Below are 26,206 nucleotides of genomic sequence, written 5' to 3'. Positions count from 1 at the left end.
CGATTTAGTCAGCAATATTACATTGCTTTCGTTTTTGACGTCAATATGCCTGGCCACAAGCTCGACGAAGAATATGTTCAAAATAGCTTTCACACTTATCTCAAGTCATCTCTCACACAAGCAAAAGTAGAGAAACTGATAGAGGATGAAATTTTAGCATCCGCACAAGCAGATCTCATGATTACTGGTGCGCAGCAGCCCTCAAGCAGCTCTAATGCTTTGGTCTGATCACCTCTGACGTCGATGTGACAGGTCCAGCATTATGCTTGTATTTTGCTGCTCTTAGATGTACAACAAACCCACCATCTGTGCCACTTCCTCGTGCTACAAAGTCCGCACCGCCTCTCGAGCTCTCGTCAGATAATTGCCCACCGGCATTTCTCGGCTTTCTAGCTGTCTGGGCAGCTACGGTGCCACGAATTCAGGGCCTTATCCCTCAAGACCAGCATGATCTTGCTCGTATTATCTGTAACCTCCAACCTATTGCTATTCCTCCAAATCCTGAGTGCGCCGGCATCGCTGCCGATCTACGTGCTGTGGCAATTGAAATCAGTCAGAGACGTACCTTTCAGGATAGATATGCAAGCGATCTACAGGCTGCCTTAGATGCAGGCTCATCAGGCAGTGGTCTGAAGGTCAAGACGAGCTTTGTACCACCACCTGTATATTCAGATCAGCTTGCACCGGAATCGTCCGGATATGGGCCAAAGAAGCTCTCTTCTTCTCCTCTGTCTCCATCATCCGTTCTGTCCGCATTTCCCTCGCGCACGCCTTCTCCTACAATACTCACCCAAGATACCCCTGAAATCGACTTCATCCGCGAGACACTTTACTCCGCGCTTGCAGTCGTATTAGAGCACATTACAGCTTCCCGGGATCACGGCCCGCACCCTCTCGCGCGACTCTTCAAATATGATCCTCCACGTGCCCATTTTGCTGCCGTCAGCCTTGCCATTCTTGAGGTGGCCACGATGCAGGGAATCATTATCCCCGATCAAAATGCGATCATGTGTGTCAGTGCACGAGAGCCCAGAGGGCACAAGCTCACGCCAGATACGTGTCCAGAGCCACTTCGGCCGTTCATGATGGAGCTCATTGCCATTGGGCGAGACGCGCAGGTGATGCAGGACGAAGACAACGAAGAGACCATCAAAGCTATCGAGAGAGGTGATGGGGATATACCAGAACCTAGGTTTGAGCGCGTGCAGGCCATCATCATCGATGGTGTACGAGTTGATGGAGGTACTGCGGGGAGGTGCAGAGCGCGTAAAAGGAGCGTGGAGGGACGGGTTGTGACCTTTGCTAACAGGGTGAATGCCCTTGGGCTGTCGATCAGTAGGATCAAGGCATTTAGAGACAGGGAGAAGGAAGTATTCGATGTGTTAGGGCCACGCCCGTAAAGTTTTGGATGATACCTAGTTTGGCTGATGATAGTGCATGGATGCAAAGGTGATCACGGACTTACTTTACTAATGCCAGTACTCTGCTGTATTTGATACCATATTGATTTGAAACTTATGTTGCTCATCTCCACACCAGCGCGATCTACCGGGCTCTTGCCCGTTTGGACTCCCAGCTAAATTGAGGACACAGCATAGACACTCTTCCAATGATCGCCATCAACACAAGGTCTCACTCCACATATCTCGATGCAGTACTCCACCTAGTGGTACCAACATTGCCTCTGAGGCCATATTTGGCTCATTGGTGTATTGCGCACGGACCGGAACGAATAAATTAGTGATCCATGAAATCATTATTTGCTGGTATATCTGCCGAACAAATGATGATGACGGGAGTGCATCAGTATCGGGCAATGGGTTGGCAGCGAAATTGGCGAATCGACCGCGTGTCCTCGGTCATTTCGTCGAGATATTAATGTGGGGAAAGCATGGTATGGGTATGGGACACTTGTCTGCGGGGAGAAGAACTCACGCGGTGGAGCACAAGGCACATGAGGGTGCGGACATGCGGAATGCACCAAGATTCGAAGTGAGCGCTGGGACTCCGTCTTCTCCGAGTCCCGTGGCGTTCTACAAAGAAGTGCACAGCGTAGTCCACAGCCCACAGACAGAAGTGCTCTTCTAGACTCACTCCTGTGCTACTTGCGAGGCCAGAAGTCAAACCTAAAGTACGCATCTGAGGCTTGAACCGGTAGCGCGCTTGACAGGAAGCTCAAGGTTTACGATGCAATCTTGCCGAGGCAGAAATACCTCGCTAGCAATGTAAGTGTTGGCTTGTTAACTTAGGTAGATGCTTACTTGCTGCTTTCTGCCGCGTCACTAGCGGACTTCATCCATCTGCCCTATGGACTCACATCGATCGAGCCAGCTGAACCGAGAAGCAGCAAATGTGAGGTGGGGGCATATTTCATCTTCTGAGTCATGGCTAGCGGTGAAGGACGGCACTGTGTTAGTGTTCGTGACAGGAAGAAGCGGACATCTTTAATCACTGAGCCAATGCAATACACGCGATGACACAAACGGTCGATTTTCGAATAATATTGTTGTGGCATGTGTCCAAGAGCCGAAGTCCTGAAACGTTCCTGACAATCAGCCAAACACCGTGAGCGGTCTGTGTGAAAACCAATATTTTGAGGGTAAGAGTCACGAAGGATGTAAGTTATTGGAGCTCGTAAGTACTAGTGTCTCTGAAGGGATAGAAGCGTGTCAGACCACCGGGTCTACTGTCACATTGATAGAATCTTCATGGTATCCTTGTAACGCCACGTCAGTAATGAGATAAACAAGCACAGTAGTCAGATCATATCAGATAAAACGGTGAGCCTGAAAGGCAAACACAGCCGGACATAAATCAAACAACTTTCGAAAGGTCATAAACACACGATCAAAGAGTCATATGGCCCCGGCAAACTTCATCATCGCTTATAGGAAAAAAAAAGTGCGCTCACCAATGAATGCATGGCGACATGTAAACCACCAGCCTATGCATCGCCGTAGTCGTCGTCATCCGTCAATTCCTCCCCCTCTTGAATTCCTTGGTGTCTCTGAAATCCTTCGCGCCGGGCCCATGAACAGCCATCGGTGTAGGGCATTATTCGGAGGGGTAAAATGAGGGTATACCACGGGCTACGAAGAGGAGGTTAGAAGAGTAAATTAAGAGAAAATCACAATTTACTATCCGTCCGGACCAATGTTGAAGAAAAGGCGCAGGTTAGTGCTCTTTCTAAAACAAAATTAGAATATTACACCTATGCTCGACATTTTAATATTCCGCTTACCCAAGGTCAAAGGAATTTACAAAATTCTGCACAGCGTATCAGCATGTAGATGATTGTGCCAGATATAACCACGTACATCGCCTCGGGCCTTTGCAACGCGCTTGTAAACTTCATGATCTTGTGCCTCGACGGTGGTCTCTCCACGAGCAATACCCCATAAATGCCACGAGAGCATGATGAACACCGCAATACAAATAACCACAGAGAGCATGTAGGTGAGGATATAAGCTAGCTCTGGCACCATATAGGGCCAGTTGTGCTGTCATATCTAATGAGCATTGGCTGAATGATATTGATGGGGCGACACACAGAAAATGTAAGGCCGAGTGCCTCTAGCGCTTGAGAGTAGCCCAGAATGCTCAAGAAAAAGGTTGATAATACTAGGTAGGCCCTAATAGAAGCGCATGAGCTGGGGAATTGGGAAGAGGAGGTGAAACATACATAAAAAGGACAAAATGCCTCTCATTGTTTAGTCCAACGCATTGGTTTATCCCTGCAGGGAGCTAAAAGGGACAAGCATGCCAAAGTAATAGAGACTCACACTGTAGAATAATCAACCAACGGGTGAGCAATATCCCATGAACAGAGTGTTCAAGCATTTACAGGACAATGATGGTCGTATTTCATCACACACCGGCCACATATCCGACAATGATGGGCCCTCTCCGTGAAGTATAGGTCAGTCTCCTGGGTCGAATCAGAGTAGGTGTACTCACTTCTGGGCGCATCAATCCACATCTCCTACATGCAGTGGTACTCGCTGTCACTAGCGTGATGCCACGGTCGGACCACCGAGCTCCAGCGCTCGGTCGTTGATAAGGCGAGGCCCAGAGTCGACCACTCCCTGGCTGCAAGACCTCATCTTGGACGAATCCAGGTGGGACTGTACATACATAGTAATAGTGCATGAAAAGGTTGAGTGCAATGAGCACACAAGGGGGTGTGGTAAGCCAACGAAGGGGAAGGCTGGGTTGAATCACGGTGACTAGGATTGAAATTTAGGTGAGTGTGTACAATTGGACAGCAAACTACACACAAAAGCTGGCTGCTCCAATTGTCTGCAGTATTACTGCAAGCCCAACGAAATATGGGCCTGCTGCGCCTGTGATGCGGTCTCCAGCCCGCTCAAGCCATTTGAAGCACCGAAAAACGTGACGAGCACAGAGCATGAAGAACTATGAATGAGAAGCCCTAGCCAAGCGAGTCCACGATGGCCTTGCAGTTGAAGTTCTGCTGATGAACGTCTGAAAGAAAATTAGTGCGAGAATCTGGAGATCCATCCGAAACGGAATCAATTTCTGATGTGGCCAAACAACTGCTTCCCATATGCATATACAGGAACAGGGAGACTAAGTTAAAACTAATTGTGCTACACTTTGATATGATAACCAGTCAGCTGCTGTTAACTTACAGATTGAGTAGTAAGTACGAAGGACTGGACGATCAAATACAACACCTCAGCATTGCATGCAAGCCCCACAATACTATGAATAAGTTACGCGGCAGAAAAGTAATGTTGCATCTGATACACCTTCCTGAGAATCACAACCGCATCCTACGGATACAAGGAATAGATAATTCAAAACATATATGCCGCAGGGGAGAGTAAATCATTATCGTCATCGCTCCTTTCGCCGAGGCGTCCCTGGAATCTTGCGCGGTGTTGCACCAACTCCGGGTGGCAGCCCTGTCAGCCGCCGCTCGCCTACAAAACCGCCGCCTTCCTGTACCCGCTGCACTTCTCGAACAGCACGCCGTGCAGCATCCCCAACTTTAGCTGGCGGGCGGTCCATATCTACTCGTGATAGCGCACGGAAAAGTTCTTGTTGGTCTTCAGGTAGATGTTGGCTCGAGCCGTTCTGTATCGGCAGATGTGACGAAAGGGAAAAAATTTGTGACGAGGGAGGAAGAGAACGCGATCGGGTCGAGAGCGCCAGTGACAGCAACGAGAACCGATAGTCGAGTTCTGACTCAGCAACGTTTGTCGTCTGGACTGCAGAGTGAACGAATGAGAACAGACTGTCCACCTTAAAGTGGATACTCGCTATTCGTTCGTCGAGGACATTCCTTGACTCTGATCTCATATCGGACATTATGCGTTTGATGAGATCCAGATCAACCTTCTCTCGAAAAGCGTCCGAAAGTTCATCCTCACGAGGTAGCAGCCACCCCCAGTCATCCGGTGGCTCTTGTGAAGCAGCTCGTTGTTTGCCCTTCGCTTTAGCAGACGAAGGGGACTGCAGAGCTTGGCGTCGTCTCTCCAGATCTGCTTTGGAGTTGGTGATATAAGAGTTGTAGAAGTAGTCGACTTGAGTCCACGCATCGGCCTCTGCTGATGCACTGTACAACGGACAAATCGTTAGTAGCTCATGACTGTGTATGTAGACTGACAACGAACCGCTCGATATGCTCGCGAAACTTGATCTCCCTCTCTCTATTTTTCACATTCTGTTCGTTTGGCTTTAGATTTCGCTCGCCACCAGCCTGTTCGTCCAGACCATGGCCATATACAGGCGTATCGATCTTCTTCTCCGCAAGCATGCGAATGAAGTCGTCCTGTACAGTCTTCAGAATTTGCTTTCTGTGTTCATCAAGCGGAGGTGGGTCTTTGCCACTTCCGCTACTTGATGCTTTGGATTTTGGCTGGGACTTCGAGCTTGAAGATGCTTCAGATATTCTTGTCATAGCTCGGGCAGCCGACCAGACGAGCAGCTGACGTGCTCGTTGTGGATCAGGGAGGTCGCAGTCAATGTGTTTGTAGAAGCTCGAATCAGATACAGCAGCATGTGGTTGAGCTAATAAAAATGATTAGAACCTTCGCGTGGACGTATAGGGAAAAAAAGGTTTATTAAAGGAGAGAGACATACTGATTACACCAGTATTTTCAAAACTTGTACTTATGCGCTTGCCGCGTGCGCTCATTGACGTTCGTCGAGAGTGTTGGGGTGTCCTTTGTGGGGTACGCGGAGGAAGGGACACCCCTTCACGGAGTAATTTATTGCGTTCTATTTGTGGGGTTTCGCTGTCGGGTAATGGATGAAGCGCATCAGAGGGATATCGCTGAGAGGTGTGTTTAGGGGTAGAGGGAGGAAATTTGAATGAAGAGTCAATTGCATCTTTGGCGCGCGACCGCTGACGAAGATGAACGGTCTCAGATTCCATCTGCCTGATATCCTCATCCAACTCTGGTTCCTCACGCGTCGACGAGGGTACATCGCGTGGCTTGGCGCTGGTAGGTGCGCGTGACGAGTCAGCTTTGAACTTCTTAGCTGGCGGCTTGGAAGGTCCGGCTATGGAGCTAGTGGGAATGGGTTGCGAAAGAGACGAGGGAGGACGAGATGGTACTCGGGTAGTTGTGGTCGATGGTTGGGGAGATGAGTAATTGTTCTGCGGAGTTGTAGGACGCGATATCGGCGCGCGTACAATGACAAGCCCACCTGGCTGTTCCTCACCAATGTCTAGACGCGATTTATGAGTGCTCCACGCGACTTGCCTTCAAACTCTCACTTACACTTTCGTTTGAACGCGCCGTTCGGCTATAGTGAATCATTCAATGAGCAAAGTGCGCACATGGATCGAGTGACATACCTTCGGCCTCTTTGCTGCCTGTACAAGTGGATTAGCGTCATCAACTGCCTTCCGCTTTCCTGGTGGTTTGGGATCTGCAGGCGTCATTGGGTTTTCGAGTCCTCCAACAGCGTGTGTAAAGGTCCTGTTCATGAATTTTCATGAAAGCACAGGAGTTCGAGGTCGTAAGACGTATATTTGTTCGTCGTTGCCGTTTGATCCCGGCGTCGGCGTCGGCGACGATGATCAACGGAGGAGGGAACCTACAGTGAGCGGAGTTTGAAAGGAGAATTCCCACGTGAGACTTTTGATCAACAAACTACTGGTACAGTGTGACGACTATAATGTCACGTCACATCAGGTATAGCACAAAGACTAGTATATATGGCTTCTCACTTCATACGTCTGGCTCCGAATATGCCAGTTCCTACTCTAACAATGTGGCTGCCAGCTCGTAAGCCTGCCTCAAAGTCAGCCGTCATACCCATACTGAGCAGCAAATTTCCGTTATCCCCCCATCTTCCGTTGAACATCGGATTGCTTCGAAGCATCCCTTCTAGTACATCTCTGGTCTTCTTGAGCGTCTCGAAATCTTGATTTGGCCGCTCCGACGACGCTAGAGATTCCGTTTGTGAGCCAATGGTCATCAGTCCCTGGAAATGTAGCTTGGGACAATGTTCAATGATGTGGCACGCAAGCTTGAATAGCGGGGAGTCGGCGGCTTCAGTTTCGGTATCCACATATTGCAGTCCCGACTTTTGGACTTCCCCAGACGTGTTGACTTGCAAGAGCATGTTGAGAGGTGTCTTGCGGTCAGCAGGTATAGCACTGTTGTAGATATCAGCATCTTCGATGCTAGTCAAACTCTGGATGGCATAAAGATTCGACACCGCTGATTTTCAGGATGAATCTTCACGGATCGATACAGCCTCAGATGCACATACTTGTAAGGTCTCTCATCCTTGCTTGCCTCCGAAGGTCGTCTCCTTCTGTCTTCTTCATCACACCTATGAAGTGCCATCGAAGGCTGTCGAGGTCTGCCAGCTATCGATTGCGAGTCGGTCCCTTCTCGTTCACCACGTAGAGGCAAGTACTAACCTTTTTCGCCTTGTTCACTAGATCGATATCAGAATTTTCTCCGAAATCCATTTGGCCTTCCTCATAACAAGCACGAGTCATCCATGCTGGCTTGGTCTTTGACACAGCTACCAGTGTTGGAGCGTGAGATAAAGATTTCGAAGCTTCAACAAAACAATTTTTGGTTTCAGCGAGGTTCTGCAGAAGCTCTGCCCGCCGCTGTGGGGTTGCTTTATCTGACGATGTCGAAGCCATTCTAGTCTTATAAAGGATTGACGGTGCCCGGAAGATGACCCTGTGGTGCCAGGGCATGGGCTCGGAAGTAATGTCACGGTGCAAAAGGCAACTCACGTAATCATTGGTGGTAATCATTACCGCACCAGGGTACTGTACAGCTTATAACTTCAAATCTCATTCCTGTACAGTCTTCACAAGTAGCACCCTCAACTATGCTGAAAATTCATGAGTACTGCCACATGGATTTCGGTTGATGGCCAGCCATTGGAGACTTACGCTGTGGAAACATCTCTGGCGACCAACGAAGTGACATGCTGGATCCCGTCTGAAGCTGGCAAGGTGAACGCCACTTCGCGTTGTTAACTCGTTTTATGTCTGACAATAGGCATTCTCAGGAGTTTTCTGTGCATTGTCAAAACACTTCCGCCCCTGGCCTCAATACCATTGGTGCATTCGTCTATATCGATGGACAGGGGTGCCATGGTAGCTTGTTCGAGCGCTGGAATGTGAATCACACTGTCGAGTTCAGTCATGCGTTTGTTTCAGATAGGATCACCAAATCTTTCGTATTTTCAAACGTTCAGCTGACAGGTATTTCCGCACGTTGTTTAGTCATTGATTCAGTGCCTCACTGTTATGCAGATGAAGATGAATTTGTGGATGCATCATCAGCCAACTTAGGACAAATCCAAGTCAGAGTTTGCAAAGTAACAGTCGGCGAATACTATAATCCTGCTCAGAATCAGCTTCAAACTGAACACAAGGTGCACGAACGGTCGAAGAAAGCAGTGACACACTGTGTTGGGTAAGTTGTGTGGTGTGCGCAGGTCATCGAACTGAACACTGACAACTCGACACATATCTCTTCTAGGCTTGGTGAAGAGACTATTATTCCACAAACAATGTTGCGCAAGACACAGAGCATTGGTCAGCCTCTTGCAAAATTCACGTTCAAATACAGAGACCGAAGTTTGTGTTTTGTGTTTTGCTCCTTATTGTCTTCACGGAATTTTCTGGTAGATCTTTTGAAAGCGAACGGAATTATACCAGGTCCAGCACCGTTGAAGCGCAAGGCACCGCAGGAAATCATTGACCTCACTGTCAATGACGTCCAGGCGGCGGGGAGCAGCAGATCCAATGATCCAATCCGAGGAGAACAAAACCCGCAGAGAACAAGAGAGACGGAGCGCAGGAGCAAGAAAGTGAAGCAAGAACAGAAGCCCGGTGTATTCGTAGAAGTCATTGATCTGACGTAGCTCGTGTATTGCACGATGAAAACAAATGATTGAGGGCTATCTAGCTAGTAAGTTGTATCATTGGTCTAAATCACTTCGTTGCTTCTCCAGCCTTTTTTATGCTCTTGCTACACCTCGTTTTTAATCTTGCATGCGTTATTCTCGCATGTAGCAAGGGTGACCAGTCATTTGATCGAGGCTTGTCATGCACGTTGCATAGTATTAAAGATCTTGCTGGGGAACACTCAGTACAGAAGCTTTTACACTTTATGAGGTGAAGCCGAACATCCGTCAGCAAATATTGGTCTGATGCATAATGACGTAGGTGGTGTTTCGGGTAACGAGGCGTTCGTGATGCACTGGGAAGGTGATATCAGACACCTTTAGGGGGATTCAACGTGTCCTTCGCCGAGGAGATCCGATGAGGCTTTTATTGTTGATGCCCGAGACTGCATATACCGCACAAGTAGCTTGTGAGTTTTTTTTTCAGCTGTAGAACGCAAGTGCTCATGACCGCGTAAATGGCAGCCCGCGCACATGTGGCGTGGTCAAGCTTTCCCGCCACACTCTCCGCCTAGTAGAACGATGAATTGCGCAATGAGAGCTAAATCGTGAAGAAGTATGATGGTTAGGTAGGTACTTATACCTAGCAGACTGAGATCTCGATTTGTCACAAGGGCTTCTCAGATCTTTAACACGCGTACGGTGACTTCGAAGTTGCGTCATCTTGACTGTAGGGTTTGCCTGCTCCACTGCCTGATGATTTTCTATTAAATAACAGCCACAAACACGAGGTATGATTTAGAATCAAACTAGTACGTGAATGATACCTTCAAGTTTTCACATACCACCACTCCAACAAACTTATCACCCTTTCTCAACCCTAAATTCGCTTCATCTTCATGTCCTTGCACGCTAATACAAATTTGAACGCCACCTTCCTGCGCAGAATCAATCTCTCTTTGGCAGACAGCAAACCTTCTTCCGCTGGACGAAAATGCCACTCACCATCAGCTATTCCCCTTCGCAAACAGCACCCTCATGGCTGCAGCGAGGCAGAAAAGTTTGCATCACTTACTAACATCGGGATTGCTTCTCCTTTCCGGCACGCTCGCGGCTTATCGGATCATGTGCCCCCTGGTTCGTATCATGCACTACTTGATCGTGTTTGTGCTAAACATTCATCTTCGCTTCTGCGGCCGGCTGCGGTTTCTTTTCTTTTGGCCCTGTGCAATTTGTCCACAGATATCTACCGCGGTCGCAGCATCAGCCTGTTCGTGTCCCGTGGCGCAGCAAGGGGTTTTCCCACTCGCAGCGAATCTACCCTACCCTACAATGCGGACAATCTGGCCGCCCTGACATGTAGCTTGTCTTTTCGGGGAACACACGACATTTCTTCTATGACTGCCATGCCCGAGATCGCTAGCCCGACTTCGTCCCTGTCCTATAGCGCACTTGATACGCTACTTAAGGGAAAGGCCACTTCAGATGCAGGCGCTCCATTCACCCCTTATTCTAAAGACGCTAAAGACGAAACCTCAAGAGGAGCGGAAGTTTCGCATTCTTATCCCCTCATCATGACAAACCCAAGCACAAATAGGCACTCTTTGAAATCCCTTACAACCCCTGTGGGACCAAAAGGGCCCGGGGTCGACCAAACAACAATCGAAAAGCCACGCTTCCCATCTATCTCACCATGCCCATCCATCGAGGCGAGCAGTTCGTCCTCTAGTGACTCGAGCTCGTCGTGCCCGACAGCGCGGTGGAGGCGTTCCCCGTCTCCAGAATCCCGACCAACAATGGTCATTCAGAGCACTCTTTCGACGCACTCCCTGTCCGTTATGCTTCCCCGTTCCATACAATCAGAAATGGTGACTGTTTCTGTCAAAAAGGGAGATAGGTTAAACATCGTGGCTGATGCATGGCACATGGAGAATGACTGTACGTATGCACCATCTGTTAAATGGTGGAGTCTCAACTCATTCCCGCGGATCTTAGGTCACTACGAGTGGCAAGTACACTTTGCACCCGGCGACGCAGACATGCCTAGTGTCCGTGCACGGTTTGCGCCTGACGGGAAACTTACCATCACTGTTCAACGACGCAGTCCAGGGCAAACTTCAGGCTATAGTCGGGGACCATTGGGAACCAGGTTCTGAAATATGCAGACCGATAGTGGTTTTACGTTATTTTCTTTTTTTTCAAAGCAATTCTACATTGTAGCATGACCACGCATACTACTATACGTTCTCTTAGTACTAAGTCATATCCTGTATTCCTATCTGTCTTGGTGCATGGGGTAATTTCCCCATGTATGAATCAAAGTTAGTAACGTTCCCGGATCAAATTTCAAAGGTGAATTCGTTTCGCGACGACAAGCCCGACTTGGGTCACTTGGTTTGACTTGCACCCTAGGTTAACGATCCAGTATGGTACAGATAAAGGCCTCTCTTAAACGCGGGCGACGTTCACCAGATCCTCTTCAAGCGAAGCGGGATTCGGATGCTATTATTGGCGACGGTTCCGAGTCGGACTCGGACACGTTTTACTACGACTCGGCACTTTGAAAGTGACTGTCACGGCAAAAAGACGAAAGGGAAAACTCGAGAGTTTCTGCCATTCATGAACATGGCCATTTTCAGGTGAGCATAGTAGTAATCCGAGTCAAGTCGTATAGGCACCATAATCATAGTCTGAAGCTTCGGAATCCCTCGCGCATCACCAAGGATTGTCGAAGTATGCTCGTGCAAAGGTCTTCTGCATTCACCTGGCGAGAAGTGCCAACAGATTGCCAACTTTCCTGATATCATTGCCCAACTGGTTTGAGCAAGCCTCGATACGCAAGTCTAACCCTTTATCTTCATTTTCACATACGTGCTTCGTGAATAACACTCCAGCGGCGCTTGGACTAGCCGACTTTTGTTGGGTGTGGAAAGGAGTCAGGTCTGTTACTTCTGGCCGCTCAGGTTTGAGTACGTGCTACCAGCAAACCTGGTATGCGTCTAGAGACCCTGTTCCTAAGTAATTGGCACTCAATTATTGTGATCACATAGATGAACTCTTAGGCGATTACATGGTCAGAACTTCACGATTTAGGTTCACAGTGATCGCGAATGGTTTGCCATGGCATACTAGTACTACTAGTATTTGACTATTTTGATAGATACCTTGGACGGACTTTTTTAGTATTGAATTACCTTGAGTGCCATCACTTTACTTACCAGCTCTCTTTCAGTCAAGCCCAGGAGAATCATCCCTTCGTTGCTCAACCATTTCTCTTATCAACATATTATGCGTTTGCGACAGGTCATATCGTCTCATTTCATAACCTTGCGCTCGACTAGGACTTTCTCGAGTTAGCTGACTACTTACTGGTACATACTACTAATACAACTCAAGTTGGTGATCGTAAAACATGGATTTACTGTGTTTCCTGAGGGTGAGCAACTAACTTCGTTCCAGACACCTGTCCCATCCTCATCCTTTCCAGCCCTCCAATGATACCTTCAAGCCCATTTGGAAGGATTTCGTGGTTGTTCGGCTACATAGATGTGAGACATAGATCCAAGATAGTGATCGCTGAACAAACCTGAATAACACCCTCTGAGAGCCACTTTTCGACCATAGTCCAGGAGCTGCGGAACAGCTCGTGATTCGGTGGGAGATGTGGGCTCCCGGCGGCGAGAACGACCTTGCGTCCCTTGCATTCATCTTCCTTGACTGATGCAGAAAGAGTTAATATGAGGATGCCATTTTGCGCCAGCAATCTCCATCCAATGGACTGTGTTTTTGGCACCGAGATAGCGTCAAAAACGATCCTGATAGGACTATCAGTTACTTTGTTAATGGCCGCCACCAACTGGTTGCCGGAAAGACGCCGGTCAAAAAAGTGGGTTGCGCCGTAGTCCCTGACAAGGTCTTCATTGCTAGGGGATGCTGTAGTGACGATAGGATAGAATCCTGAAAGACGAGCAAGTTGGATGGCTGCGACACTGTCATGATATGGTCAAAGAGGCGAATCACAAATCGCTTACCGTATGAACCCACAGAAGAAGAACCGCCAAGGATGACGATGGGTTTTTTTGGTTCATGACCACTGACACATTTCACCCAAGGAGGGTCTATGCCGGCCTCCAGGTGATTTCCGTATAAGCCCGCTATTGCAGTATCCAATCCCAGAGGAACAGTAGCTGCGCTATCGAAAGATTGGTTTGAAGGAATCTGGGATGGGATTATAACTGGTGATGTGATCGACCCTCTCAAAACTTACCTTTGCGGTGAACGTCGCAACTGTCAGGGTGTATTGCTGAAACGCACCTTGATCGATAATAAGGAAATGTCCATGCGCCAATCTATGAATCACAGTTGAGCCCATCAGACCAAGGGGAAAGACTTGTCTAACACTTTATCGCCTTTGCGGAAATTCTCGACACCTTCTCCTAGTTCTTCGATTATTCCAGCAATGTCAACGCCCAAAACGGCAGGGTAATGAGTGACATATATTCCAGTGTGCTGTATCTTGTAGTCAACCGGGTTCAGGGCAGCAGAGAGAACCTTGACCAAGAGCTGCCCTGTACCAGGGCTAGGGATGCTGCGAGAGCCGACTTGGAAATTGCCCCGCTTTTTGGGAAGAATAAGAGCTTTCTGTTGCAGAGACATGAGATGTGCATTGTGGAGGTACACTTGCTGCCTATATGATAATTCGAAAAGTCTGGAATAAGAAAGGATTTAGAAGTAGACGACATCCGTCATATTTTGAAGAGATGACGATAGGCGTTGTCCATTTGTTCATCACCAGCTCTGTCCACGCCTATGGTTTGTATATTGTAAGGCTAGTCCAAGGCTAGTCACCGACTCAGGTAGAGTGGAAATCTGGAACTTGCCAGAAATAGAAAGAGTTTCGCGGCGGTGGTCCGCAGTTGTGTTGGCTGACAACGTGCACTGGGTCTAGCTACCTACTGCAAGGAGAGTAGGATACGGCCAACATCAATGCTAACGATCATGCATAAACGATTTCCATTATCCGTGCTGGGTATCGTGTTAATACCTTTGGTTTCTGGGCGGATAGACAACTCGTCATGGCCAGGACGCGGAACATCCAACTACGAGATATCCGTACGTACCAGTTATTCATGGCGTCGCGTCTTGCGGTGCTCAGATATTACTTCTTTCTTTCTTAGTCCCTCGCGTCTTCTTCCTCAATAGGTATGCCTTTTTTGCTTACCTGGATCGTTGGTTAACCATTCGTCCTCTCTAACCTAGACAAGTGTCCACCTTGTTTCAATTGTCTTCTTCCGGCGTTCACCTGCGGTCAATTTGGTCACTGCGATGAATACGATGGCCAGTGTAAATGTCCTCCAGGCTGGGGTGGGATAGACTGTTTACTTCCCCGTAAGTCATCGGTTCTGCGCCGTTTGGATGTCCATCACCTATGTTCTTTTCTAGAGTGCGGTTCCCTGGCAGATGGCGTTGAGAGGCCGCTTCGAGAAAATGAGCCATGTCAATGCAATTCTGGCTGGGGAGGCATAAATTGCAATGGTATGAACCATTCTGCATTATAATACGTCACCACTATCCAACCTGATTAACTTCCGCTAGTTTGCAAGACCGACAGTGCCTGCAATGGCTTTCCATTAGCCGGTGGTATCCATACCGATATGTTAGATGAAGATATCGCAAATATGACTTGTTACACGGGCGGCGAGACTGTCTTCAGCAATCACCAAATGTGTGACATTACTAGTACGCCTCGGAGTCCATCGATACGTCGTATACTAATCTTGGTAGACCGCAAGATCTTGGACATGCTCCCCGACCGTCCCCCGCAAGTTACATTCAGTTGCGATAACTCCTCTGCAACATGCAGCTTTCAGTTCTGGACTGCACAAGAAGAATCCTTCTATTGTGCGCTGGACACGTGCTCCTCTGAGGCCCAACCAGGATACGACACGAACACTACGATCTATGCGTGTGAACATATCAAATGCAAATGCATTCCTGATAAGTTCCTTTGCGGAGAGGAGGGAAGTGTTGGTAAGGTTGCGCTGTAACTCATCTTGAGCTTTCCATAATATCACGTCATAGATATCGGCGAATTCCTGACAGAAGAGATCCGTGGACCCGCGACTTTCAGCTGTAAGACTGCTTCTGGATGTAGGTTTGAGGAGCCCGCTATGAATAATCTAATCAACGATATCTTCGGGGATGCATACATCACCCTCCAGTGCGCAAGTGGAGAATGCTTGCATTACTCTCAAGTACCAGGGTTCCATGTGCGTAGAGTGATTGAATTGACGCGTTCGTATCCTCACAACCTCATAGCCCATACCCAAACCTGACAACACTAAATGGATTGCTCTGAGCTCTGCTGGTGCGGGCTTGATTGTTGTCCTGACTGTTGCAATCCTTTGGTATGTCGGTCGATCGCGCAACGGTGGTGATTTCGGCAAAATCAAGCTGCCGGAAAACGAAGCCTCGAAGCTCATGACAGACCACGTTCCTGCATCCCTCCATTTTTCGAATATATCTTACTCTCTTGGCAACCGCACGATCCTCGACAAGATTTCTGGGGCCGTCAAACCGGGTCAAGTCATGGCGATCATGGGTGCATCCGGCGCGGGTAAATCTACCTTCCTCGATATCCTCGCTCGCAAGCGCAAAGTGGGCCAAGTCAGCGGCACGACACTCGTCAACGGGCGAGAAGTCGCGGACACAGAGTTTAAAAAGGTAGTGGGCTTTGTGGATCAGGAGGATACATTAATGAGCACATTGACGGTGTATGAGACCGTGCTGTACTCTGCGCTATTGCGACTTCCGCGGGAGATGAGCTTAGAGGCCAAGAAGTACAGGACACTTGAGACAATGAACGAACTCGGTATCCTGGGCATCAAGGACTCAAGAATAGGTGACTCTGGTATGCTTAGTGTCTGCTCGGGTTATGGGCGCATACTAACTATTGCGCAGGACGCCGGTCAATATCTGGAGGCGAAAAGAGACGCGTCTCCATAGCCTGTGAATTGGTTACTAGCCCTTCCATATTGTTCCTGGATGAGCCTACAAGTGGTGAGGTTGTGCTTTGAAGAACGCCAATAACGCGCTGACACTGTACAGGATTGGACTCTTATAACGCCTTTAATGTCGTTGAGAGCCTGGTGACCCTTGCACGCGATTACAATCGGACTGTTATCTTCACCATTCACCAGCCTCGCAGTAACATTGTCGCCTTGTTTGATCATCTTGTGCTTCTCGCCCAGGGGAAAATGGTGTATTCCGGAGAATTCGCCAAATGCCAAGAATACTTCGCTAGCATCGATCAGCCATGTCCACCAGGCTTCAACATCGCGGATTATCTCAGTGAGTAGTGTTATGATTCCATGGCACTGCGCGACTGACCTCTGCTATAGTCGACCTAACAGTGCATGCTGGACTTGAACCACGAAGCCCGGGTTCTCCTTCCAATGATGCGGTATCATCGACATCTGGTGACAGCCTTTTAGATGAGGAGCGTGCCGTTGGTGCATCGTCTGTACGATCACAAGGTCTCTCTTCCACTGCGGTAGGGGAAGAAACTGAGCTTCGAACGCGTCGCGTCTCTTTCACATCCTCAATCAAACGCAAGACCTCGCAGCTTCTGGAAGCTGTTCGAAGCTCACCATCTGGTGACAACGTGCTTACTCCCAAACTTGCGCAGCTTGTCGAGGCATACTCTACTAGTGAAGTTGCACAGTCGATCAAGGCTGAGACAGGGGAGGTTGCCACTGCACAGCGTGGAGCTGATGCACACGCGGATGGAGAACTGCGAGACGTTGTGGTTGAAAGCTCTTTACTGCGGGGTCGGAAAAGAGCCAGTTGGGGAACGCAGTTCACGATTCTGAGCGGTCGGGCGTTTAAGAATCTCTACCGTGATCCGGCATTACTGGCAGCTCATTATCTATCCTCTGTCGTGCTGGCTTGTAAGTCATTACTTTTTCTCGTGGTTTCGTGTATTCATTTGCCCTTTCTCAGTGATCTGTGGCCTCTTCTTTCACAACGTCAGCAATGACATCGCAGGCTTCCAGAACCGGCTTGGTGAGTAGCCTTGTAATAGTTTATTTATACAACTAATAGGGTTCAGGCATTTTCTTCTTCACATTGGCGCTCTTTGGCTTCTCGTGCTTATCTAGCCTTGGATTGTTTGCGAACGAGCGAATCCTATTCATGCGTGAAAGGTAGGGAGATTCTTCCAAAACGTGTTTCCCGCATTCATTCTATATCACAGAGCAAACGGCTACTATTCGACCTTCACTTACTTCTCTTCGAAGGTAACATAATTCGATCCATACTGTATTGTTTTCTAATTCGACCCTTGGTCAGGTTTTGTTTGATATCCTGCCACTCCGCTTGGTGCCTCCGATTGTCTTTGGTGGGATTGTATATGGCCTAGTTGGTCTTGTACCCACAGTTCCGGCTTTTTGGAAGTTTATGTTGACGCTCGTGCTGTTCAATTTGACAACAGCAAGCGTGATCCTTCTGTTATCGATATCATTTGCTAGTACCAGCGTGGCGAGTTTAGTTGGCACCTTGGTCATGCTTTTCAAGTGAGCCATCCTACGTATCTAAATGCCGGCAGTGTTGATTGATAATCACCACAGCCTCCTCTTCACAGGCCTCCTGATTAACAGGGACACTGTCACACCCGCTTTGCAGTGGTTGCATACCGTTTCATTCTTCCATGCTGCTTTCGAGGCGCTTGCTGTGAATGAACTGAGATATCTCCAGTTAAAGGAGATTAAGGTAATGTCGATGACCAAATTTTGTTTATTATCTAACGTGTTCGCTTCAGTATGGTGTTGAGCTGGATGTTCCCGCGGCTACCATTCTTTCGATATTCGGTCTCAGAGCTCAGGTGGGTGATAGATGCTTACACTGTCATAAATCGTGCGCTAATGTTCTGATCCTGTAGTCATTTTGGTGGCCGAATATATCCCTGCTTGGTATATTCTTCGTGGTATTTACAACTGCGAGCTTCTTCATGCTGCATTTCTTCGTCAAGGAAAGACGTTGAACACCTTTTCTTGCGATGTATGTATGATTCCATTCGTGGAAGACAATATAATAGTATATCTCAGCATCCCCTTACTCGTTTCGTATTTATGAATACTACAATAGCAATACATTTTTCAGCACCGCAGGACAAAGAGGCTTATGTGACGAGTTTGGTTTATCACCTGCATTGGGATTTGTGTTTGTAAATGACTTTTCGCTCCATGTAGGTAGTTCTTCGAGGCCATTAAATTTACTGACCTGTAGACGCAACTAGACAATTGTTGCCGACGTTACTTGAGCGAATTGTATGACGGGGAGTCACGATTCCCACTGGATGTCCTGTGATTGGGGGATTAAGTAGTATGTATCTTGGCTCAGCATCCCTTGTACACAAAAATAGCGCTACCTAGGCCTTGTGCTGCGGCTGAGGACAACAATCACAATTTGATTATATTGATCCGGAAAAATCACTTTTGCCTACCTGGGTGCAGTCATGGATTATTAGGTCGATGGCGCGATTGAAACGTTCAAACCACGACGTGTGTATTTCGAACGAACGCCGTCGACCACTGGGAACACATACATGCGCCGCTGAGATTGAGTCCCTCGCATTGGGGTCCACTAATCGGCGGCGGAAAACGTTCCTACTCGCTGCTAGATGGTAGCGAATTAGGACCCATTATGACCGCTCCAGACGTTGTTCCTTGATTCCCTGGTACCCTTCTGATCGAATTGGTTAGGGTCCAGGAAGTCCTATCACGACCCTGGTAATACTAGAGTGGTGATTGGAATTCCGAGCTGATTGATAGGAGGGTGGAGTACCAGCAAGTTAACTAACCCGACTCGGACAGCCACGGGTGCGTGCTCAGGCGAACCACCGCAAAGATCCGGCTGTGTACAATTCAATTCAATGGGTGTCGTACTTGATAACACTGATCAGGCTGTTAGCAAGCGGGTACGTACGAGCAAAGTGATCGCTTAGTCTAGTAGATCATTCGCGTGCAGTTCATATCGGCGGTTCCAGGCCCAGCCGATAAGTACGACCCTGAGTGAGATTATTAAATATGTTGACCTTCTTGGGGTAAATGGGGCGCCTGGTACTGGGCAGTAATCTGCAGTAATGCGGAAATCCGACCTGCCAATGTCAACAACAAATCCCCGCGAAAGTGACGCGTTTAATTTTACGTCCCGCGTTATGTTGTTTTCCCTCGAGTTCATCTTCATTGCAAAAGTTAGTGGAGGACGTTATGAATTTGACCTGGCCTAGAGTTGAGGTTTTGCCTATCTTTGCTTATGTGAGCGCTGATTTGGCGCAGATGGCCGAATATGTCAGGAGGGAGCTCCAACGAGTATAAAAGATGAAGACCGATAAGAGTGGCAAGACGCTCCCGCGAATCACTCTCACACTTCTGCCACTGCTTCGCCACACCGCGTGCGGCATCTTCTGCTGTCAGATCAAAGGTAAGAAGGGATTGACCGACATCATGATGTAACTCACGCCAGTGTCACTTGTCTATCACACGCCTAGCAGTGACTTTATTACCTTAACCTACCTCTTCAGTAAACGATCAAGATTATAATGGGTCATCAAGAAGCATCCGTCCTCGTCGATATGTGTTATGCAGTCAAATGTGACAAATGCGGCAAAACTACCTGGAAGGTAAGCAATCGTCTCCTTGGCGATGTTGCGTATCCCGGCTGGAGGCGGCAGCGCATGCATGCACGCACGATGTACCGATGCGCATGGTGATTGGCTGACAGAGATGGCTTACGGTGCTTCCGCGGATGCTGAGGGCGGAAGTATCATGGGATTGAGAGATCGCAGGCTGGACCTGCAAACTTTGTCTATTTACACATACCCTCTCTTGTAATGATAGGCTGAGATCTAACTGACGTGTCACTTCAAACAGGGGTGCGGACTTCACGTCGAAGAGGTGAGAAGCCGCCTCAGTGTAAAATTCGGGCGTTGGATACTATGATCTGTGGTTCCTTTCGAAGATACCGCATCACAGCCTCCTCGCATTTCTTCTTGAACTTTGAGGGTTCAGGGAGGGTCGAATTTTAAAACTTCTCGTGACACCTTGTACTGACATATTTGTATGGGTATAGGTTATGAAAGACGTCAAAGAGGAAAATAAATGTGTTTGTCCTCGTTGAGGATACGATAAGCGGTCGGCAAAAGGACGCTAGCATCGAGGGTTGTACCTTGATGGCACTAGGGCTGTGGAGGGCTGCATTAATGTCATCGAAACGTTTACCATCCAGATTTGTGATGCTATGTAGTTCGTGAAATCTGTAATCTACAAGGCTGTTGCATTACGGAGTGTCCGGGGTCAAACACATCTCAAATTGGTCGTTATACGCTGCTTTAGATTGCAGTTTCTTTGAAGCGTCGCTGTTTGATCTCCTCTCCCTTTCCTCGTCTTCCAGAGTCTTCCAGTCTATTCAACAATCATTTCCGTTCCATTGATTTGCAGTTTATTTCTTTGCAAAGGACTTCATGAGTCCTCAAACAACATGTCTTCCGACATAGACTCAGCAAGCAGTGTGCATGCTGCAGAAGACCCCTCAGGACTCCCATTCGATCCGCCAGGCAGCGTTCGGATGACAGCTGAACTACGCTACAGGTATAATGATGACCGCAGGCCTATAGTGAACCAGTATCTGCGCGGCCACCGAGTCGGGAAGGGTCAGCATGGCGAAGTATGGGTGTGTTGGGACTTGTCGGAGAATCGTCGCGAACTCGTCAGTTGTCATTCTTTCCCCACTTCTTTGAACCGATCTTGTTGACACAACGTCCATCAGGCCATAAAGGCTGTCAAACGTAATAACCCACGCGCCGAGAAGATGAACATGCTCCGCAGGCGAAACATCCCTGCGTCGTCTCACACACCACTTACAGAAAAACTTGGAAGCCTTGAACATAAAATACGAAAAGAAATTGCGATAATGAAAAAATGTCGTCATGGACATGTAGTTCGCTTGTTGGAAGTCATCGACGACAAGCTAAATGATCGGATATACATGGGTAAGCATCTGGTCTCGCTATCTTCCGTGGACTCGGAGAATCGCGCCGCCTATCTACTTCCTGACTACAGGCCATGGGTGAGCATCTCAGCTGAGAAATTATGACCTTGTGGCTGCAGTCTAGGAAACAGTATGATAGGAAGGTTTATTTGTGTCAGGAAGCCATGTACTCACAGCCTCATTTCTAGTCATGGAATATCTAAGCGGCGGAGAAATCAAATGGCGCAACGAACAGAATGAGCCTGTATTACAGGTGGACCAATGTCGACGAATATGCCGCGATGTCATACTCGGCCTCGAATATCGTAAGCTTGATGGCATTCTCATTACCACAAGCTAATCTGGACACTCCCTTTCCTTCTCAACACGCAGTCCATTACCAGGGAATTATTCATCGTGACATAAAGCCCGCTAACCTTCTCTGGACTGCGGATCGCCAAATGGTCAAGATCAGTGATTTTGGGGTCTCGCATTTCTCATATGCGCAGCGCCTTGCGGCTGCAGGGCGTGGAAATGCCCTAGATGACGCTAACGACCCAATTTTGCTGGATGATTCAGACCTTTCCAAGCGCGCTGGAACTCCGCCATTTCTTGCCCCTGAAGTCATTGCTGAGTATAATGGCGATCCTTCACCCTCCATATCGACCTCTGCCACCTCGACCACGCTGCCATCCTTGAGGTCTGCGCCACATATAGGTTCCTCTTCCACTGTCCGCCCAAACACATCCCAGCGGCTGCAGATTACAAAGGCCATTGATGTGTGGGCTCTCGGTGTCACTCTGTACTGCCTTCTTTTCGGTAAAATCCCGTTCAGAGCCCCAGATTCGAGCGAATACATGCTCTACAATATCATATGCAAAAATGATTGGGAGCCAGAAGACACTATGGGTTACGATCACCTTCCAACTGGTGGGCGGAAGCCCAAGGACAAAAAGTCTGAGGGATTTGTTGTCATGAATCTTCTTGACAAGCTGCTTGAAAAAGATTCCAACAAACGCATGACTCTTGATCAAGCAAAGGTTCGTCAATTTTCATTCTGCGCGTATTTGCCCCAATATCTCCCATTTTACGTGTAGCAGTACGCTTGGTTCCTGCGGGATATTCCACATCACCAAGAATGGCTTCGCCAAACGTCACCCTCCAGGACTGACATGGTGAAGGTCACGGAGTCTGACACCCTCACTGCGATGACTACCGTGCGCTTCAGTTGGGGCTGGCCAAAGCGCCTCACACGTCGCATATCCTCGTTATTGAAGGGCGTTCGTCCTCCGCGTGCCACGTCATCACGTCCTGATGAAGATGATTACGGTGTGCGTTCCTCGCCTACCATTGCGGTAGAGCGGCACAAAAGCGCTAGTGCGCGAATGTCAAGTTCAGAATTCGATGAGGAGGGGAAGCGCCGTGGTATTGCACGCTCTGTCATCGTGCGTAACGACTCAACGCCGAACATGGGAAGGAGAGAAGAATCAATCGAGAGGTGGGCCCGGAATGCATCCAAGAGCAGGGCGCACGAGTCCAGTCGGCCTTCTTCACGGCAGAGAGAATCCAAGCCGCTTCTTCCACTTGACCAAAGCCAACCTGGTGCATCATGCTCTCAAGGTTCTACCAGCCGTGGTAGAGACAATGCCAACACTCCCCTTCCAGACGATGCAATGTTCTTGGGCGCCGGTGGCGTGTGCAATGACCCGAGCAGCCTCATTTCGTCAAACTTGCCTTTAGGCCTCAATCAATCAATCTGTCACTCTCCCACCGCGTTACGACACCCACAACCTGAACGTATTTTCATCGCTCCCCTGACTTCAGCTGTTCCCGACCCGCCCTCGCACGACTCTGGGCACAACCGGCATCTCACTATTCGGTCTGCTACTCAAAGCCCGAGTCCCTTGCAGCAAGTCGCATACGAATCGGAATCCAGCGCGACGAGCGGGGATGATTTCGACGACTTCGACGACGACTCCAGTTTCTTTCGTGATACTCACAGAGATCGCCAAGCGGAGTCGGAGGCTTTGCAGGCTAGCACCAGCCTCATGTACGATGAACTAGATGAGGATGAGAGTGACGAGGAGACAGTTCCTATTGAAGTAAAGCGGCGGCGTCCATCTGTTTCCGTCACGGCTGCCTCTCCCGTACCTCTTTCTGACTTCTCCGATGACGCCCACTGAAGTCGAGTCATGCAATTTTCTACACAACACTTTCAGCACTTTATGATATCTCTCGGACTGTCACCTAGACGACTCCTCATCCTCCCTCTGCACCATACCAGCGGGCGGCCGCCTGCAGTTTCCACTCATTCCTGACTTAAGCTCACATCCAATTTTTCTTCTAGACCTATGTATTTCCACTGCATCTGTGATTTTATACTTTTTTGCTTCCCTTCCAAGAGGCAACATAGATTTAGGTAACTCGCTAAACGTCACTGGCGAGCAAGGAAACCACGAAATCTATACCGTGTTCTTACACATAATAAGCTGCCGATGTAAATCTAAAGATATCTGACTAAGTATTATGTGCTCATCTTACTTGTTCCCATCATCTCCTCTGAAACTCCAATATTAATAGGGATCAAACTATGGCTTCCCGCGCCGTGACAGCCCTTGTCAGACGTATTACTGATGTATGTAACTTACAATAGATCAGATCATCAGGTGCTAGTAATATCGGGATGACTCGATCGGTGCCTTGCTGGCAGCACCGCGACCACATCAGCTAGTTCATTATCGCATACTCGTCTGGACAAGTTCACTGCTATCTTGATCAAAAAAAGGTGGGCATCAAGCGCACCATCATGTCCACCCTTACTGTGACGCAAGCTTTCAATATCTCTGCAGGACGGTTCAACCTCAATCAGCTCTCTCAAAATGGTCACACACTCCGATGGGATTCTTGTCTCAACTAGTGTCAGCACGCCGGTTGAAACTAATGGGCCTGCTGTCGAAAAGGTCGTCAAATCTCTTCCAGCAGACTTCTACACAGAGTTTTTGTCCGATGCCGCCAAAACACGGAAGCCCAGTCCTAGTTCGTTTCTAATCTTGTTACTTATCGACAGTGATGTTTTAATGGTACCACTTCAGTTCGCGGGCTGTTCCCATTGGAAAATAAGCCAGGTGTGATATCACTTCTAGCGGGAAAACCCAACGATGCTATGTTCCCCTTCAAATCGTTATCTTTCAATATTGCCTCCCCCACGGACCCGTCACAGGAACAGTCAATCTCGATATCTGGAAAGGATCTTTCGACTGGCCTGCAATACGGCCCCACTGGTGGTCTTCCTCGTCTTCTGGAGTGGTTCATAGGATTGCAAACCCTTTCTCATGGCCGTAAATCAGGCGAGGGATGGAGTTTATCCGTTGGCAGTGGTTCGCAGGACTTAATTTATAAGGTTTGGAGCTTTTTAAAAATGAATGATCGTTCTCATGTTTCCGCAGGCGCTCAACGCTTTAGTGAACACCGGAGATGCTGTTCTCGTGGAGTCTCCAGTGTACGCGTGAGTTAAAGATAGTCTGAAGAGAGGTCCGCAGTTTACTGATCACGGTCTATTCAGTGGTGTCATCCCAATATTTGAAATCCTACACTGCGAGCAGATCGGTCGGTCGTATTCTGGTTTTAATCTTCTCATGCTAAGTCAATTTTAGAGGTGGAAACAGATGCGAATGGGGTGTGTTCTCATTTGTTACGCAATATTTTGGAGAATTGGCCTGTCGGAAAGCCGAAGCCGAAGATCTTATACACGGTGCCCGTAAGTTCTATTTGTTCTATCTATGGACCAAAATAACCACATTGCAGTATGGCTGCAACCCTACCGGTATGACAGCGACTCTTGAGCGTCGCAAAGAAGTGTTGCAACTTGCACGCGAACACAATTTTTTGATTCTAGAAGGTGGGCAGCATTTCTTGTTTTTGGCGGAGTAGGTTGAATCGTCCCTTTATCCAGACGATCCCTACTTCTACCTGTACTTTGGAAAAGCTGCTCGGCCACTGTCATACTTCCAGCTAGAACTTGATGAGCCTGAGGTCGGCCGGGTTATCCGGTTCGACAGTTTCTCCAAGATCCTCTCCGCAGGCATGCGCATGGGCTTTGCGTCGGGTCCGAAGCCTATTATTGATGCCATGAACTTGCATGTACGTACAAGGAAATATACTTGCGTGTCCTGTGTATCTTACATTCAATCAGACTTCAACGGCCAACCTGCAATCCTCATCACTCATTCAGGCGATTACCCTCGCACTAGTCGAGGAGTGGGGCTACATCAATTTCTTCGCTCATACGCGGGCCGTTGCCGACTTCTACCGCAAGAAACGTGACGTGTTCGAGTCTGCTCTGAATACGCACCTTGGTGGACTTGCGGAATGGAGCACCCCTGAAGCGGGCATGTTTTTCTGGTCTGTGCCTCTGAGCAATCGCTCGAGATGATATGTTAACAATGTCATTACAATAGGTTCAAGCTACTTCTCTCACCAGATCAGGCACCTGGCGTAGATGAGGGTGATTCAGAAGATCTTATACGAACCAGGGCATATGAGAATGGTGTGCTTGCACTCCCTGGCACGGTCTTCCTTCCCAACGGACGTAAGACGGCATTTGTGAGGGCCTCGTTCTCTTTGTGTACAGAAGAACAAGTGAATGAAGCGCTGAAGCGCCTCAGAGCTGTGTTATTGAAAGAGAGAGGACAAGCGTAGAGAGGTTGAACGTAATACCAAACACGTAGATGCTTGCATTTTGTCCAAACCATTTAGTGGGAACCATTAAGTTCTTTGTGCTTTGTCAGTCACGTGGTGTTGTTCATTTTATCGGTGACTG

At 48.4% G+C, this 26,206-nt stretch overlaps 11 protein-coding genes across 11 annotated transcripts; 7 read left to right on the top strand and 4 right to left on the bottom strand.

The window, feature by feature from the left end:
* Positions 1 to 45: 45 nt before the first annotated feature.
* On the top strand, positions 46 to 1,509 carry EDB93DRAFT_1286193 (uncharacterized protein; the record flags this gene model as incomplete). Its single annotated transcript, XM_041454505.1, has 2 exons — positions 46 to 187; positions 253 to 1,509. The coding sequence occupies 2 exons, from the start codon at positions 46 to 48 to the stop codon at positions 1,398 to 1,400; spliced, it is 1,290 nt and encodes a 429-aa protein (XP_041306995.1). The 3' UTR covers positions 1,401 to 1,509.
* A 1,435-nt stretch (positions 1,510 to 2,944) lies between these two features.
* Positions 2,945 to 4,410, bottom strand: EDB93DRAFT_1086482 (DHHC palmitoyltransferase-domain-containing protein; the record flags this gene model as incomplete). The annotated part of the gene is made up of 9 exons (XM_041445974.1): positions 2,945 to 3,089; positions 3,139 to 3,186; positions 3,242 to 3,267; positions 3,318 to 3,500; positions 3,551 to 3,632; positions 3,683 to 3,744; positions 3,845 to 3,904; positions 3,958 to 4,226; positions 4,278 to 4,410. The coding sequence occupies 9 exons, from the start codon at positions 4,408 to 4,410 to the stop codon at positions 2,945 to 2,947; spliced, it is 1,008 nt and encodes a 335-aa protein (XP_041306994.1).
* A 125-nt stretch (positions 4,411 to 4,535) lies between these two features.
* EDB93DRAFT_1149602 (Mis12-Mtw1 protein family-domain-containing protein) lies at positions 4,536 to 7,105 on the bottom strand. Its single transcript, XM_041449634.1, has 5 exons — positions 6,830 to 7,105; positions 6,753 to 6,777; positions 6,109 to 6,699; positions 5,640 to 6,036; positions 4,536 to 5,581 (listed from the first exon to the last, which is right to left on the bottom strand). The coding sequence occupies exons 1-5, from the start codon at positions 6,959 to 6,961 to the stop codon at positions 4,861 to 4,863; spliced, it is 1,866 nt and encodes a 621-aa protein (XP_041306993.1). The 5' UTR covers positions 6,962 to 7,105; the 3' UTR covers positions 4,536 to 4,860.
* EDB93DRAFT_1149601 (uncharacterized protein) lies at positions 7,106 to 8,276 on the bottom strand. The gene is made up of 3 exons (XM_041449633.1): positions 7,907 to 8,276; positions 7,753 to 7,852; positions 7,106 to 7,700 (listed from the first exon to the last, which is right to left on the bottom strand). The coding sequence occupies exons 1-3, from the start codon at positions 8,255 to 8,257 to the stop codon at positions 7,201 to 7,203; spliced, it is 951 nt and encodes a 316-aa protein (XP_041306992.1). The 5' UTR covers positions 8,258 to 8,276; the 3' UTR covers positions 7,106 to 7,200.
* A 71-nt stretch (positions 8,277 to 8,347) lies between these two features.
* On the top strand, positions 8,348 to 9,378 carry EDB93DRAFT_1086682 (uncharacterized protein; the record flags this gene model as incomplete). Its single annotated transcript, XM_041445987.1, has 4 exons — positions 8,348 to 8,461; positions 8,518 to 8,927; positions 8,994 to 9,091; positions 9,143 to 9,378. The coding sequence occupies 4 exons, from the start codon at positions 8,348 to 8,350 to the stop codon at positions 9,376 to 9,378; spliced, it is 858 nt and encodes a 285-aa protein (XP_041306991.1).
* Positions 9,379 to 11,156: 1,778 nt separating this feature from the next.
* EDB93DRAFT_1086690 (uncharacterized protein) lies at positions 11,157 to 11,516 on the top strand (the record flags this gene model as incomplete). The annotated part of the gene is made up of 2 exons (XM_041445989.1): positions 11,157 to 11,298; positions 11,356 to 11,516. The coding sequence occupies 2 exons, from the start codon at positions 11,157 to 11,159 to the stop codon at positions 11,514 to 11,516; spliced, it is 303 nt and encodes a 100-aa protein (XP_041306990.1).
* A 1,223-nt stretch (positions 11,517 to 12,739) lies between these two features.
* On the bottom strand, positions 12,740 to 14,248 carry EDB93DRAFT_482473 (chaperonin 10-like protein). The gene is made up of 5 exons (XM_041456516.1): positions 13,760 to 14,248; positions 13,628 to 13,709; positions 13,392 to 13,578; positions 12,947 to 13,341; positions 12,740 to 12,898 (listed from the first exon to the last, which is right to left on the bottom strand). Exons 1-5 carry the CDS (start codon positions 14,014 to 14,016, stop codon positions 12,779 to 12,781), a joined length of 1,041 nt encoding a protein of 346 aa, XP_041306989.1. The 5' UTR covers positions 14,017 to 14,248; the 3' UTR covers positions 12,740 to 12,778.
* Positions 14,184 to 18,808, top strand: EDB93DRAFT_1149562 (uncharacterized protein). The gene is made up of 19 exons (XM_041449632.1): positions 14,184 to 14,472; positions 14,538 to 14,562; positions 14,620 to 14,748; positions 14,803 to 14,895; positions 14,956 to 15,099; positions 15,145 to 15,390; positions 15,442 to 15,629; positions 15,679 to 16,270; positions 16,321 to 16,419; positions 16,468 to 16,710; positions 16,761 to 17,309; positions 17,362 to 17,424; positions 17,471 to 17,564; positions 17,615 to 17,657; positions 17,710 to 17,933; positions 17,988 to 18,129; positions 18,179 to 18,241; positions 18,299 to 18,604; positions 18,656 to 18,808. Exons 1-18 carry the CDS (start codon positions 14,347 to 14,349, stop codon positions 18,398 to 18,400), a joined length of 3,165 nt encoding a protein of 1,054 aa, XP_041306988.1. The 5' UTR covers positions 14,184 to 14,346; the 3' UTR covers positions 18,401 to 18,604; positions 18,656 to 18,808.
* Positions 18,809 to 20,898: 2,090 nt separating this feature from the next.
* Positions 20,899 to 22,484, top strand: EDB93DRAFT_1086696 (kinase-like domain-containing protein; the record flags this gene model as incomplete). Its single annotated transcript, XM_041445990.1, has 4 exons — positions 20,899 to 21,126; positions 21,187 to 21,409; positions 21,597 to 21,713; positions 21,781 to 22,484. 4 exons carry the CDS (start codon positions 20,899 to 20,901, stop codon positions 22,482 to 22,484), a joined length of 1,272 nt encoding a protein of 423 aa, XP_041306987.1.
* On the top strand, positions 22,180 to 23,916 carry EDB93DRAFT_1149548 (uncharacterized protein). Its single transcript, XM_041449631.1, has one exon. The coding sequence runs from the start codon at positions 22,560 to 22,562 to the stop codon at positions 23,568 to 23,570; it is 1,011 nt and encodes a 336-aa protein (XP_041306986.1). The 5' UTR covers positions 22,180 to 22,559; the 3' UTR covers positions 23,571 to 23,916.
* On the top strand, positions 23,917 to 26,199 carry EDB93DRAFT_1149547 (PLP-dependent transferase). The gene is made up of 10 exons (XM_041449630.1): positions 23,917 to 24,172; positions 24,237 to 24,423; positions 24,480 to 24,787; positions 24,834 to 24,892; positions 24,950 to 24,993; positions 25,041 to 25,144; positions 25,192 to 25,285; positions 25,340 to 25,527; positions 25,580 to 25,788; positions 25,845 to 26,199. Exons 2-10 carry the CDS (start codon positions 24,267 to 24,269, stop codon positions 26,083 to 26,085), a joined length of 1,404 nt encoding a protein of 467 aa, XP_041306985.1. The 5' UTR covers positions 23,917 to 24,172; positions 24,237 to 24,266; the 3' UTR covers positions 26,086 to 26,199.
* Positions 26,200 to 26,206: the final 7 nt, after the last annotated feature.

This window comes from Suillus bovinus, assembly GCF_016758785.1.
Source record: "Suillus bovinus strain UH-Sbo-P2 chromosome Unknown EDB93scaffold_33, whole genome shotgun sequence".
Classification (NCBI taxonomy): domain Eukaryota; kingdom Fungi; phylum Basidiomycota; class Agaricomycetes; order Boletales; family Suillaceae; genus Suillus; species Suillus bovinus.
Note: the sequence above shows the minus strand (reverse complement) of the source record. Positions and strands in the feature narration are given on the sequence as shown.